The 13,408-nt window shown below is 41.9% G+C and overlaps 1 protein-coding gene across 1 annotated transcript; it reads right to left on the bottom strand.

Annotated features, from left to right (window-relative positions):
* Positions 1 to 1,900: 1,900 nt before the first annotated feature.
* Positions 1,901 to 9,594, bottom strand: dmbx1a (diencephalon/mesencephalon homeobox 1a). The gene is made up of 5 exons (XM_022200679.2): positions 9,323 to 9,594; positions 5,858 to 6,026; positions 5,311 to 5,489; positions 4,268 to 4,670; positions 1,901 to 4,125 (listed from the first exon to the last, which is right to left on the bottom strand). Exons 2-5 carry the CDS (start codon positions 6,009 to 6,011, stop codon positions 3,686 to 3,688), a joined length of 1,176 nt encoding a protein of 391 aa, XP_022056371.2. The 5' UTR covers positions 6,012 to 6,026; positions 9,323 to 9,594; the 3' UTR covers positions 1,901 to 3,685.
* Between the last annotated feature and the right edge of the window lie 3,814 nt (positions 9,595 to 13,408).

Consider the following 13,408-nt stretch of genomic DNA (forward strand, 5'->3'; position numbering starts at 1 on the left):
GGCAGACCCTGTCACCTACTCAATGGGCCGAGGTTTCTAACGCTGGCACTTTTCAGTCTCGCCATGGTTAAAACCTTTAAGAGAACCATGGAGAGGAGGGAGAAAAAGCACTGATTGAACGGTACACTGTGATTTTTGTGTGGGGGTCTTGCTCTGAGTGTGTGTGTGAGTCACAGAGAGAGAGAGAGAGAGAGAGAGAGAGTCAAAGCAACAGATAGACCAGACCGGTGAGCCCGTGTGGGTCACGTACAAAAAACTGTGAAGGTGTAAAACCATTAATTCTATTGCACTTTTAACTCTAAGATACAAGGACAGAATTTACATATTAGTCTAGTTTTAGAGAAATGATCTGAGTTTACAGCACTGGGTTCATAGCTTCATGTTGTTCCCACTGCTTACTAGATGATGGATTTTTGAGCGCTCTCTCAGACACACACACAGGAATACACACATGTCATCACTTGCTTAAAGGGAAGTAGATGGAGATCCTTGTGTGCCTGCATGTAGGTGTTTAGTGGTGAATATACAGCTCTGAGTGTTAGAGATGGAAGCACCTGATCCAGCATCAAGGGCTCAACACACTTGACCCTGCAGCGATACAATCAAGCAATCCCTGTTCAGCCCCGAGGGTGTGTGTGAGTGTGTGTGTTTGTGTGTGTTTTGAGGGGGATGGGTGTTAAGAAAAGAGAGAACATTTGGAACAAGAGTATTGTTATGTTCTCTGGTGCAGAGCCCCATGGGAGGAAATCCTGCCATGTACCTGGACAGATTCCTCCTCTGGATAACAAGGACATCCAGTTCGGATGCATATCCACAGCACGCAGTTGTATCAGTAACGCAATGAGGATGTCCTTGGCCGAGGACACACACATGTATGTGGTGTAATAAAACACAACAAGGTTAGGGTGAGGTGTTACACCCACATTAACGCTGCTAATCTGGTGGGATCATTATCCCCCTCTATCCGATTTTTGGGAGGCGGTCATTCATAACGGTCGGAGAAATTGCTCAGTGCGGCAGTGAAGGTGCATTAGTTATTTACACACCCAAACACACACACTCTGAGGGTAAAATATATGTTGAAGGCCGATTCAGTTAACAGCATCACAATGTCACACATTTACAACACATGTAAAGTTTACTGTGGGAACAGGAAGGGCACATGTTTAGAGGGTGTGGCAGAGACGCCCTGCGTGTGTGTGTGTGTGTGTGTGTGTGTGTGTGTGTGTGTGTGTGTGTGTGTGTGTGTGTGTGTGTGTGTGTGTGTGTGTGTGTGTGTGTGTGTGTGTGTGTGTGAGCATGTTTGGGTGGGGGACTGTGCGTTTTGACAAACCATGCTGTTAAAGATATAATAGCAGCATAATCACCGCCCCAGGCCGTCATTCTTCAGGATAATGGCCTGCTTATTCATCGGGGATGCCTTATGTCTCCACGCTGCTTTTTATTTCTCAGATATTTCAGATTACGCTGTTCTTTTTCTGTCTCTTTTACCCACATTGTCATACTACAGATTCTACTATCCCTAATGTATGTTTTGTTGTTCTTTTTAATTTGACCTTATTTCCACCATTTTATTGTCTTGATGCTTTTTCTTCACTTTCCTGTTTCTTTTCCTCTCATCATCTGCATGAGGAGAAAAGCTGACCTATTATCACCTTAAATAGCTGAGTTGCTTGCATTTCCCAGAGATAGACTCTAATGTTATTTAAGCTTTGTTGCTTTAAAATGCTGCTGGTTCATGCAATCAATACAGTTTTATAGTCTGCTTAATACTTACTGAGGGAGAGAAGCATAGCTTATTATCTACTTGTTATATTTCTAAATTACTGCTGTGTAATGTTTTTTTTAAAGCTATAACCACCCCTATAATGTGTAAATATTCAGCAAAGGCAGAGAAGTGTTCATTATAAAGAACTTCAAGCAATGTTTTTATTTGCAGTCATTTTACAACAACACTAGTTCAAGTCTACATTATTGGGAGGAGCAAAGGAAACGACACTGCTGATGGTCCGATCACTCTCTCCTCCTCCACCGTTATAAATCTATCTAACACTGGACCAAGTAGTTTGACAGAAACAGTCAGGGGAACAGCATTAGAAACAACAACAGAACTCAAATGGAGTCAAGACAGCAGTACACAGAGGACTCGGGTCAATTATTCACTGGAATATTTTCTCTTTGACGTCCCTGTCTGGATTGATTTCAAAGAGCAGAAGGTGGTGGTTGGTTTTCCAGAAATCCAGAATTATCCTTTTTTTTTTCTTTTAAATTAATTCCAGAAAAGAAACTGTATGCATTTTAAATATTAATTCAACCCAGGAGCGGGACACAGACAACCAAGAGAGGAGGGGAATAGACAGGGCTGTCGGTGAGCTCAGCAAATACAATCTTGCAATCTGACAGCTAAAGGAGTTTTATCTGAGTCCATTATCAATTATACAACATATTAGGAACTTTACAATTACCTTACCAGTAAACATTAATAGATAGACTTTTTTTGTATTTTACATATTAAAATAATGTGCTTTTTTTTTTCCATTTGAAGACGTTATCTTCCAGAACACATGAACAAAAAAAAACATCCGAAATGTGTGTGATTCTCCTCATCAAGTGCTAACAGTCAGCGTGACTTTCAATGGGAAGCTGCATGTTTCCTCAAGAGAATATTAAGGCGAGAATAAAAGCGGAGAACGACAAAATTTTACCAAAACTCCTATTAGGTTTACCATCACTTTGTATTCACAGAAAATAGATCGCGCCATCGCAGAGTGATGTTTGTCATGTTGCTACCTTAATCGACCAATTTGGTGTACAGATTTTGTAAAGGCTGCTTTAAATGGTATGCATGTTCATAATTGCATTTGCCCCAGCTCCCTCAGCCCAGGGCAAAATGTAATTAAAAGCTCTGAGAATTTAGTCACTGAAATCATTTTCTCATTATCAAGCCAGCCTCTGTACAAAGTGGCATATTACTGGCCATTTAACTGGTAAATTAGTCACTTTTAATTATGCTGTTGAGGACAACATGGCTTGGGCTTATTTTTATTTATGTGCTGCTATGTAGTACATGCTATGTACATAACCACATCGCTTAATTGAAATGTCTCTTTACTGCACGAGTGATATCTTTTTCCCCCTCGTGGCAAACAAGCCTAATTCCTTCCAAAGTGCCTCATTTATTCACATTATTCTTGTAAACATCATTTGCATTGTCTTTTTTACTGAGTGCATCCATCATCAGCTGTTCACATCGTTGTCGGTGATGTTTTTTTTATTATTATTATTTAGTGTATCAGAGGGTCCAGCATTGCATGTTTTACTTGAATTGTATTTTGAATGAGGCATTACACGTTTGCTGTCCTGCAGAGTGTTCATTTGAACCGTTGCGTCTTGCTGTAGCAGTGGTCAGTATCTTCTGGGTTTTCCCCAAGGATGTACTTTTGGACCTTGAGCTGCAACAGAAGCTATGAGGAGTCAAACAACTCATGGAAGTGTCTTAAAGAGATGTCAGGTGGAGATCTGTAGGTCCAGTACATGTTTTGTTTTCGGACATCTTTGTGTGTCCTGTGCCCATCTACTGAAGAAGAGGTCCGCATATGGTTCCTAAAGCGCTACCACGGTCACAGGATGCGGTGATGCGTAGGCTGAGGCTGTAGTTTACACTGTCCTCCGCACAGTCTGGTTCTCAGTTAGACATTGTGTCCAGTCCCAGCGAGGCAGCGTGCTGTTTGGCCCTCAGACGCAGGTTCTCGATGCTGGTGGTCTTGCTGTTGTGGCTGGTGAGGCCGCCTGCAGCCGACGCCTGCAGCAGCGGGCTGTTCCACACCTGCTGGGCATGATGGGACAGGGACTGGTAGTAGGACTGGCAGGGCAGAGAGCCCAGCGGTGCAGGCGGCATGTTCACGTTCATTCCAAGGTAGGGGAGTGAAGATGGGGCGGCGAGGTCAAAAGCAGGGTAGTGCACCAGGTTGTTGGTGGCGGCCATGTGCTGGCGGAACTGCTCCTGCAGACGGAACAGGCTGAGAGGGGAGGAAGAGTAAGAGTGGCTCTGAGAGAGAGGACCAGAGCTGGCCAGGCTGCTGCTGGAGGAGGAGGGCGTCACTGACGGAGAGACCAGGGGAGAATCTGGACACAGACAGAGGATTAAGAAAGCTCTGGTCAGTACATACATTTATTATGAGTCAGCTGATGAGAGAATTAAGCTTGGAGGGATGGAAGGGGAATTCAGCTCATTGTATAAAAATATTCACATATCCTATGTTCCTACCTGGTTTAGGGCTGAGTCGTTTGCAGGTTTGGGAAACGTCTCCGGGTGTCACTGCCCTCTCACTCTTCATCTCCTCTCTCTGAGATTTACCCTCGTCCTCCTTATCTGTGGCATTATCTTCTGTGGCCGACTCGCTGCCGGATTGTTCTGCTGACGTGACATTCAGCTCCATGTCCAGCGGTACAGGACGAACCACGGGAACTTCTGTCTCCAGAGAGGAGGAAGAGGAGGAGGAGGAGGATGAAGGAGGGATCTGGGTATCCGGAAGGATGGTGGTGGAAGGAGGTGAGTCCTCCTTCTCGCTTCCTCCTTCTCCTGAAACCTCCTTCTGCTTCTGAAGCTGCTCCTTCTGCAGGCTGCGCTGCTTCTTACGGAACTTTGCTCTGCGGTTTTTGAACCAAACCTGATGGTAAAAGGAAAAGCGGAATGTTTAAAAGCAGGACAAGCACAAAAGACAGATATAGAGAGAGAATCATGAATAAACACATTTCAGTTCATCTAGATTCATTGAAAAAATCCAAAATAATGACATGCAAGTGCCAGCAAATATAAGGCATGTCCATGAGACTTTAAAAGCTAAAAAATAATTATCATAATCACACTCAATGACTTAAGTAGGATTTTGGTTAACATATTTTTCAACATGTATGACATTAAGTAAATAATCTACACTATCTTCTGTGCAGGTAAAGTTAAAAGCTTCATTGTGTTTAAGCAGTACTCCCTAAAAATATTATATTTTTAAAAATACTTCATGCAGTTGCAAATTTTTTTTTAACTTCAACTATTTCACACTGTTACTTAAATAAAATGACAGTTTAAATGGTATTTCTGTTATTTTGACTTATGTATTACACAAAATTGTCAACCAAAACAACTTTTATTGTTATATAATCCATATAGAATTAGCATGCAAAGGAGCCTATACATCGTAAAAATACAATTAAACTCAATAAAATGCCGTCATAATTCGTAGTTCATAATACCAGCTCTACAAACACACAACTTCACATCAGAGTGTTCCTCCCTCCATCAGGCCTCACCTGCACTCGGGCCTCGGGCAGGTTGGTGCACATGGCCAGTCGCTCCCTCATCACCACATCTGGGTAGTGGGTCTTCTGGAAAGTCTTCTCCAGCGCCTCCAGCTGCTGTGCGGTGAAGGCCGTGCGGCTGCGGCGCTGTTTGCGGTGCTGAGAGCCGTAGCGAGCCTCCAGGATGATGTCTTGAAATGCGCAGCCGTTGGAAGAGAAAACACACGGCAAGTTTTATTTTACTGTGGCTATGACATATTAGTTTATTTGCGTAAAAGTGACCTGCACAGTGTCTCCAAATAGATAAATGCGAGTGTGTGACAGCTTGAAAGCTATTGCAAACTAAACAAGGAGCCTTTATGGAGGTGTGTTTTGTAGTCAAATATATTTTCCCTTCTCCTCTGTCATCATTTTATAGTGTGTGTTTAAAAAAATTGTATGCATTTGCAGAAAAAGATGGCATAGTCTCACTAAACTGTGCGCAATTCATCCGCAGCCTCCAAGGGACTGATGCAAACTCAGTGTATGTTCGTGTGTGTGTGAGCGTGCACTCAATTACCAGCAAGTCTCTCGGCCAGGGTGAGCGCGTGCACAGACGGCCGGTAGTCGGGCGCGTGCTGGGCCTGCTGCGCGGCCTGCTGGTGCAGGTTGTACATGGCGCTGAGGGAGTTCATGGCGTGCAGCGAGTATCCGTTCACCCCGTAGTGCTGCATGCTGAGAGGAGCTACCTGCGGGACAGAGGAAGCCGCGAAGTTCAGGCGATGTCATTCTGATGATGTGAGGGCAGATGGACACGCAGCAAACACGTGTGAGCCCCACTGACGGTCTCCGTGACACACACGAACGTTTTATTATGACAGCAGGCCCACGCGCTCAAGGGCCAATAGATTTTAATATGCGCACTCAGACTAAAGTGTTATCCATTAACATCCAATTATCGCCCTGTTCAAACCATTAATTATACAAAAGACTTTTAATTGGGGTAATTATCACTCGTTCCCATAATGAGCCGTGACGGATGCCTTATTCATGAATTTATTCCCGTCGTCTGTGTGCTCCCGGAGAACCCAAATCCCCATTGAAAACGTTGCTCTGACAGATCAAGGCGTCGATGAGATGTGTTGGAAAATGATATAAGCTGATTTGTTACGGGTCTCGGTGCTAAAAACCTGCAACCGGATACATGATTATTTTTTAATGGGCCGTGATTACGGAAATGCTGCTCAGTTTGAGAAACTGACTGGAAAATCATTTTCCGGCGACATCTGACAGCAAAGCTCGCAATTTGTTTTGGATAATTTTATGTTATTTCTAATAAATCTATAGGCCTACAGTCGCAGCTTTTTAAAGATACAGACAGAAAGAGAACATCCAAGACGGCAATTTCCCGAACTATTCTGTTGTCCTTCACGATCCGAGATTTTCATAGATGAAACGCTTGAGGACACGATTAGATATGTATTAGTAGCAAGGAGGCTGACAGGAGGGGATATCTCGGAGGCCCAAACAGTTATTATAACTATTAGGCTTCACGGGGACCACAGGGAAAAGATATAAATCTTTCTGCTGTATGACAGGTTTGTATCCTGGGAACTGCTTCTTACACTTAAATAGAAAACTCTCAGAAGAACTTGAAGGTTGTGATTGTAGGAGTCATTTGTTGTGTTGTTTTGTTTAATTTGATTGCAATGTTATTGTGCAGTGCATATATATATATATATATATATATATATATATATATATATATATATATATATATATATATATATATATATATATTCACTGCACAAAAATTAAGGGGGCACTAAAATATTTTTAAATAAATATTTTTTTATATGTTGTCTAATTTATTGAGAACAAAATGACGTAAGAATGGACAGTGGAGAAACCCAAATTTTTAACTTAATTTTGGAGGATTCACAATCACTTAAAGTCTTCCTAACTGCACAGATTGATCCCAGAAGTGATGATTAAGTGTTCCCTTCAGTTTTTCTAGCAGTGTATATACGATGTGTTTTCGTTGAAATTGTTAATTTACACCACTGAATGTATTATTATTATTATTATTATTATTATTATTATTGGTGTTGTTAATAATAATAAATAATAATAATGGATTCATACAGGTCCAGGCCTTGGCTTACAGGCTATTGTAAACATGTTTTTATAAAGCAGAAAAAAACTGGGTGGTCTTTTTTCTGCCTATTTCTTAGTTTTTCTTGTGCAGTGCATAGACCGTGTGCGTGTGTGTGTGCGTGTGATGCCCGCAGTGCCCATTCCCAGCCTATTAAGTGGCTGCGGCGGCTGATGAATGTGATCAGAGGGCAGTGGGGAATAGTTTAATTCGCCGGGACAGAAGGTGCTTCGCTAAACATTTACTTTACTCCCCCAAGTATTTGAGTTGAATGGCTCCCCCCCTTCCTCCCCCCTCGGCCCTCACACCCTCCCCTTGCCCCTCTCTGGCGGCCTCTTATCCTATCGCCCCGGGGCAACGTTTTGGCTGAGATGTATGGCTTCTCCGCGGGTAAAAATATGCATGTTGATCCCCATTTGGCTCCCCGTCTAATGGAAGTGCAAATAGGTTTCGACTGCGAGGCCCTCCATTTATCATCACCGTTGACACGGACGGACGTACAGTGGGGAGTGGGTGCTTTGGCTCTCTTGCGCTGGAGTTCCCGCGTGTGCGTGTCTACGTGCGTGCGTGCGCGCTCTCGTAACGGGCCAGCGATTCTCCTCAACTGCGGTCCTTTTCCCAGTTTCTGCGCGTTTTCTCTCTCAAAACTAAATAGGATGAAACCTAAAATTACACACAAATTAGAAAACCTTTACAAAAGTCTCTCGTGCTTTGTTTACACTTGCACTGGTGAAAGTTTGAGGTTTAAATCTCACTTTTCCACCATAAAAGCTGCAAATAAAAGCATCTTAATCTCACCTGAAAGCATTGTGTGCAGGTAAACTTTTTTACGCTTTAATTTACCTCTTGCTTCTGTCCTGCCCATACCAAATTCTGCACAATATCTCATCACTGTGAGTCTGTCAGTGCTGTTATTGTCATGCATAAGCCCTCTGCTCCAGGCACTGGGCCCTCCTGGCCGCCCTGCTCAATGCTTCGATTATCAAACCGTCATTATGTAAATTGGCATGTACAGTGCAACTCTTTGATCCGGCGAAATTAGGAAAAATGTTATTTGCTAACAGCCCTCAGGGGCACGAGTCGACCCTGCAATCTGCCTCTTTGCTGTGTCACTGAACTGTCAAGAGGGTTAAGGAACATCTTTGATTTCTCCCTCAGCTGTTATTATGAGGGATATTTCATATTCAGAGGGCACGTTTAAATTAAAATGCACTTCAGTGTTTAATAATAATTTTTTAGCAGAATTTATCAGAGCCGTTAAAAAGATTTAGGAGCAGAAATGTCACTGTCATAATATCTATTTTGTCCTCTACATCCATGACAGAACAGTAATAAAAATGTGTCACTGTGGAATAAATCTGTTTAATGGGAAGCAGCAAACGCATCTGAGAGGCCGGGTCATGTGTGGAGACATAAATAGGAGTCCTGTTTTGGTATCTTAGTTTGGGGGCAAACACGCACGAAAAACGTCAGATTTTACGTGAGCCCGAAATAAGCATTTTATTTAATTGAAATTTGATTTATATGATGGCTCTTGTGATTTTTTTTTTAGCGCTGGCAGCAGTATGTAATTTGGGTGACACTCAAATTTAAAAATGTAATATTTATCAGAGGAACTGCTTTTGTCTACAGAAAGATGAGTTTAAAAAAAGATTTCCTACAGACTGCTAGTATAAAATGTTGCTACTATTTTTTACTGTGCAAACTTTACAAACACAGGTAAATTTTAGGACTATCTGCCGTCTCTACTTCCACCAAACAATCTAACAGTCTATTTAAAAAAGTATTTACAACCAAAGCATTTAGACTTATTTAAGTAGCTTTTATATATATATATAAAAAATGCAATTAATAAATACGTTTTTGAGTAAGTTTGCATAAAGTTTTTACCTCTGCTGCTGCCTGTAGTCGTCTTGTCTGTCTCCTCTTCTCAGACTGAACTTGTTCAGGAGCTGCTGCGGCTCTCTGCGTTTCTCTCACCCTGCTTCGGTGCCTCTTTTCCCGCTTGGTTGAACTCACAGGTCGGTTCCGTTAAACTCCTCCGGTTCGCTTCTTCACTTCAAGTCCGCTCGCTCGCGCTCCTCCCGCTGCGTCTCGTGCTTCGATTTTCTTCGCGTCTCGCGCATGAAGCCGCCATCTGCTGGAGCGCGAGCTCCCGGTCGAGGGTTTTTTAAGGCGAGGCTCGCGGGGCTCAGCCCGGCCTCCCATTGGCTCTTTCAGCTGTCAATCAAAGTGGAGCCGCTCGTCGCCTCACTGACGTCTGGAGTTATTTTCAAATATGATCAATTTACGCACATATGTCCCCTGAAATCCCCCCACGTCTGTGCACACAGGGTTTATTTATTTTATTATTGTTCTGGAATTAATAAACAACAGCGAAGTGTGAGGAGTTAAGCTTTTATTGGCTGCATTTGGGTGAATGTATTGGCTTTTGGTGGCAGTAAAGTGGGATAATTTACATTTTTATTTGGAAATCTGAGCTGTAATTCGGCACATACACTCTTATTTGTATTTATTAATGTAAAATTAGATGAATAAAATATTGTCGCTATAATGTAAGTACATTTTAAAAATAAAATCGTAAAGAAAACACTTTATTTACAATTTTTAAGCTTTTACAACACCGAGGTGAACCTGCATTAAAACTGTTATTTATGTCTCGGAACTGTTTTTCAAACTGCCTGCCTGCACTTGTCTCTCCTCGGTTTCGGTGAGGAAAACCTATAGTTTGTTTGCCTTTCGGCTTTCTCTCCATGCCACTGGAGGAGAGACACAGAAGACTTTTCAGAGATGGCTAATAGATGCCAGGGTGCTGCCTTTAGACTCTCCCGGCCTGGAAGGATTTGGGATGGGATAGGGAAGACAAGACGCCATCTCAGCCTCCAAAAACCCCTGTCTTAAAATGACTGCGGGTAAGAGGATTAGGGCAATAATGCCCTTCTCTTCTTGAAGGGTTTTTAGAGAAGATTTCTTCTCCCGGAGCAAAACCGTTTAGGTAGGGAATTAAGGGCAGCGCAAAGTAGCCTTTTAATGTAAAGCTTGCATATTTTGTTGGGAGATTCTTTGGGAAAGTGCTTGGCCCTATAACGCTTTTTATTATTATTATCTCTGACCATGTTTCTCCCTCTAACAAATCTGAACGGTAGACAAAAGATTTCATGGAATGAAGAATATTAATGTTAATGCGTTTTGGCACATATTCAAACGGTGCTCAGTTTAAGGACAAATCAGCGGTTTGTGTGTGTGGACATTTATCAGGAAGTTTCCACGGGTCACCTGGAAGTGAACATTTATATATGTGTGTGTGACAGAGAGCCTCTAATCTGATTTTCTCTAAAGGAAAGTGATCTTTTTGACGCAGAGAATGAACATTTTGAGTAATGATCAAGGCATATATACAGGAAATGATAAGTTGATTTGGAACTTTTTAAACAAATGGCGTAAAAAATTAAAAGAGGCAAAAAATTGAATCTATGTGTAAAAGCACTAATTGGAGTGCCTCGTTATCATATTAATAGCGTCTAGTAAATATTAGACGATTAAGTCCAGCATTATTATTATTATTGTTATTATTATTATTATTATTATTATTATTATTATCTTTAGTACTTGATGTAGTCGGACCTGTATTTCCCTGCTGCTGCTGCGCCTTCTCCCTCTAAATCTTTCTTTTCAGCCACCTACTAAAACTTTCCTCCATGTGTGCTTCAAAGTGTTTCTTCTCTCGCCTGGAAAAAAAAAAAAAAACTCGTGTGCCTCTCTGGTTCTGTCGCCTTGGTAGGCTCCTATCACTCGGGTTTTCTCCGAGGTCTGAGAAAGAAAGAGGATTAACTTGTGAACCAATGGAAATAAGAACTTAAACGGGAGGTAAATCTGGCCACTGTCTCTTTGTGAGGACCGTCTCTAAAGCAATTAAAGCGAGAAAGAGTTTCTTCTCAGCGCCTCTCCACCTAAAGCTCCTTAGAGCGACTAGAGCTGTCCAGCGCATCTGAAGGGCTTAAACGCCAAAAAACAGCTCCCCATACCCCTGTAGCCAGCCATGCACTGCTGAATACAAGGTGGACAAACAATGACCTCCAGGATTTAAAAAAAAATGTTCATTTGATGCTAGAACTTTGCTTATTTCCCCTCAGAAGTCCCATAACCTCATGTAGATTCCACCACCTCCCAAGTGTCTTCTGTTTGCAAGACAGTTTCTGCTTCTTTATTGATTTCTCATCAGGCTCAACCCCCAAAAACATCTTCTCTACTTTTGCATAATTGATACAGATATCTAAAGTGTTCCTCTTGTTTCTGATTTTTTTTTATTTGACGAGGAACAAAAATGATCTTTAATGCCACTGAATTCTGCCTTCTAATAGCTAATTAATACTCTTAATGATGTTTCTGCAACTTCATGAATACATTAGGTCTGCAATCCAGCCAGTCTCAGCCTCCCCTGCACCATTCAAGGGTATTTCAGCATCTGTTCATCCCACAGCAATTAATCATTTTGATGTGTAGTTTAAAATCGACTTCTTGCAGGAGACCTTTTTGACAAGAATAACAAAGCAATTTGCCAGGAGCCACCTCTTAGAGACGTTATTAGCAGCACTTCACGGTAAGACCTGCTTTCCTGCTTGTTTTCCCCCCCAAAATATATATTTTAGATAAATGAATTTAAAGAGACAGCAACATTTTTTTGCGGTTTATTGTCAGCACCACGCCTCTGAATCCTCCTGAAATCCCTTTTATTGGTGACAAGATCTCAGGATCTCCTTCACAAATCCCTCCTCTAAAAGTTTTCAACCTGTCAGTTTCCTCTAAAAGCTGGATAATTCCCCCTCTTTTTCTCTCCGTCCATCCCCTTCTCTCTTTCTTCTTGCCCTCTTTTCTCCCTTGTCTCAATCCCTCTGTCTCATTTCTTTTCCTTGCCTTCTCTCCTCTGTCTCTCTCTCGCTCCCTCTCTGGCCCGGATCCCTCTGCACAAGGGGCCCCATTGTATAGTCCTAATCCAGAGGCAACACAGCTTTAGGGACATGCAGGGATAAAAGGCCCATCAAGCCCACAACTTTATGGGGGCAAATCTCTCCCTAATCCTTCGCTTTATCTAAACAAAAGCCCCTCTGCCTTAATCCACCTATGTGTTGGAAAAAAAAAAGGGAGGAAAAACTGGAGAGAGTGGCAGAGAAAAGAGAGAGAAAACAAGAAATTGTTGGGGGGGGGATCTCACACACACTCTGGGATTGAACTATGGAGATCATACGGGGAGGCTGCAAGTTTCCTGGAAGAGGTAAGTAAAAGTGACAAGCTCTCACCTGCAGGAAGCTTCATGTGTTAACTGTGAGTGAAACGAACCTCTGACTGGCGACCACAGAAATACACATATAAAGCACAAATGACGAAATTAGCGTGATATTGGAAGTCAGTGTTGATTAAGACATATTAGTGTGTGGATCAGAGAAGACAGAAGAAGCTGCATGGACATGTATGTTCACATTCAGACTGTTAAAAACTGGTGAGAAATGGTGCATCTGACTGAAAACACACATCTGTTTGTTACTTACAAACTTAACTGATGCTGAAATTATGCCAAAATATCATTACTTTTAGTCATTTATCAAGGTTGTGCTTCGGTTTTGCTTTTATGTTTTGATTTTGAGTGGTGGAGCAACCTTTTTTATTTACACTTAGAGGTTGAATTTGACTTTATTTTTCATATTTTTTCCAAATCATGTTTCAAAATCCCAGTCACTTCCACAAGAAAACAGCTAAATGAAGCTGGTTTTCATTCATTCCCCTCTCTGAACCAAAAAATAATGCAGTTTTCTGTCCGTACCTTCAACTAAATGCATAATAACTACTGCCGACTTGCTTGGCTTTATGATTCGAACGTCTCCGACACAGTACGTGTTTACCAAATGTGCTAGTAGTTTTGTGTCTCCAAGGAATCATGGGATATGTTTTTGACAGCTAATCAGTTTATCATGGTTAGAA

Source organism: Acanthochromis polyacanthus, chromosome 9 (assembly GCF_021347895.1).
Source record: "Acanthochromis polyacanthus isolate Apoly-LR-REF ecotype Palm Island chromosome 9, KAUST_Apoly_ChrSc, whole genome shotgun sequence".
NCBI lineage: Eukaryota > Metazoa > Chordata > Actinopteri > Pomacentridae > Acanthochromis > Acanthochromis polyacanthus.

What these genes read in the sequence shown, in the direction of transcription:
- dmbx1a (XM_022200679.2), bottom strand. Translation starts at nt 6,011, where the DNA reads ATGCAGCACTACGGGGTGAACGGATACTCGCTGCACGCCATGAACTCC. An exon ending in TGCCCGAGGCCCGAGTGCAG is followed by an intron (nt 4,671 to 5,310) that starts GTGAGGCCTGAT and finishes TTTTACCATCAG; the next exon opens with GTTTGGTTCAAAAACCGCAG. An exon ending in ACGACTCAGCCCTAAACCAG is followed by an intron (nt 4,126 to 4,267) that starts GTAGGAACATAG and finishes GTCTGTGTCCAG; the next exon opens with ATTCTCCCCTGGTCTCTCCG.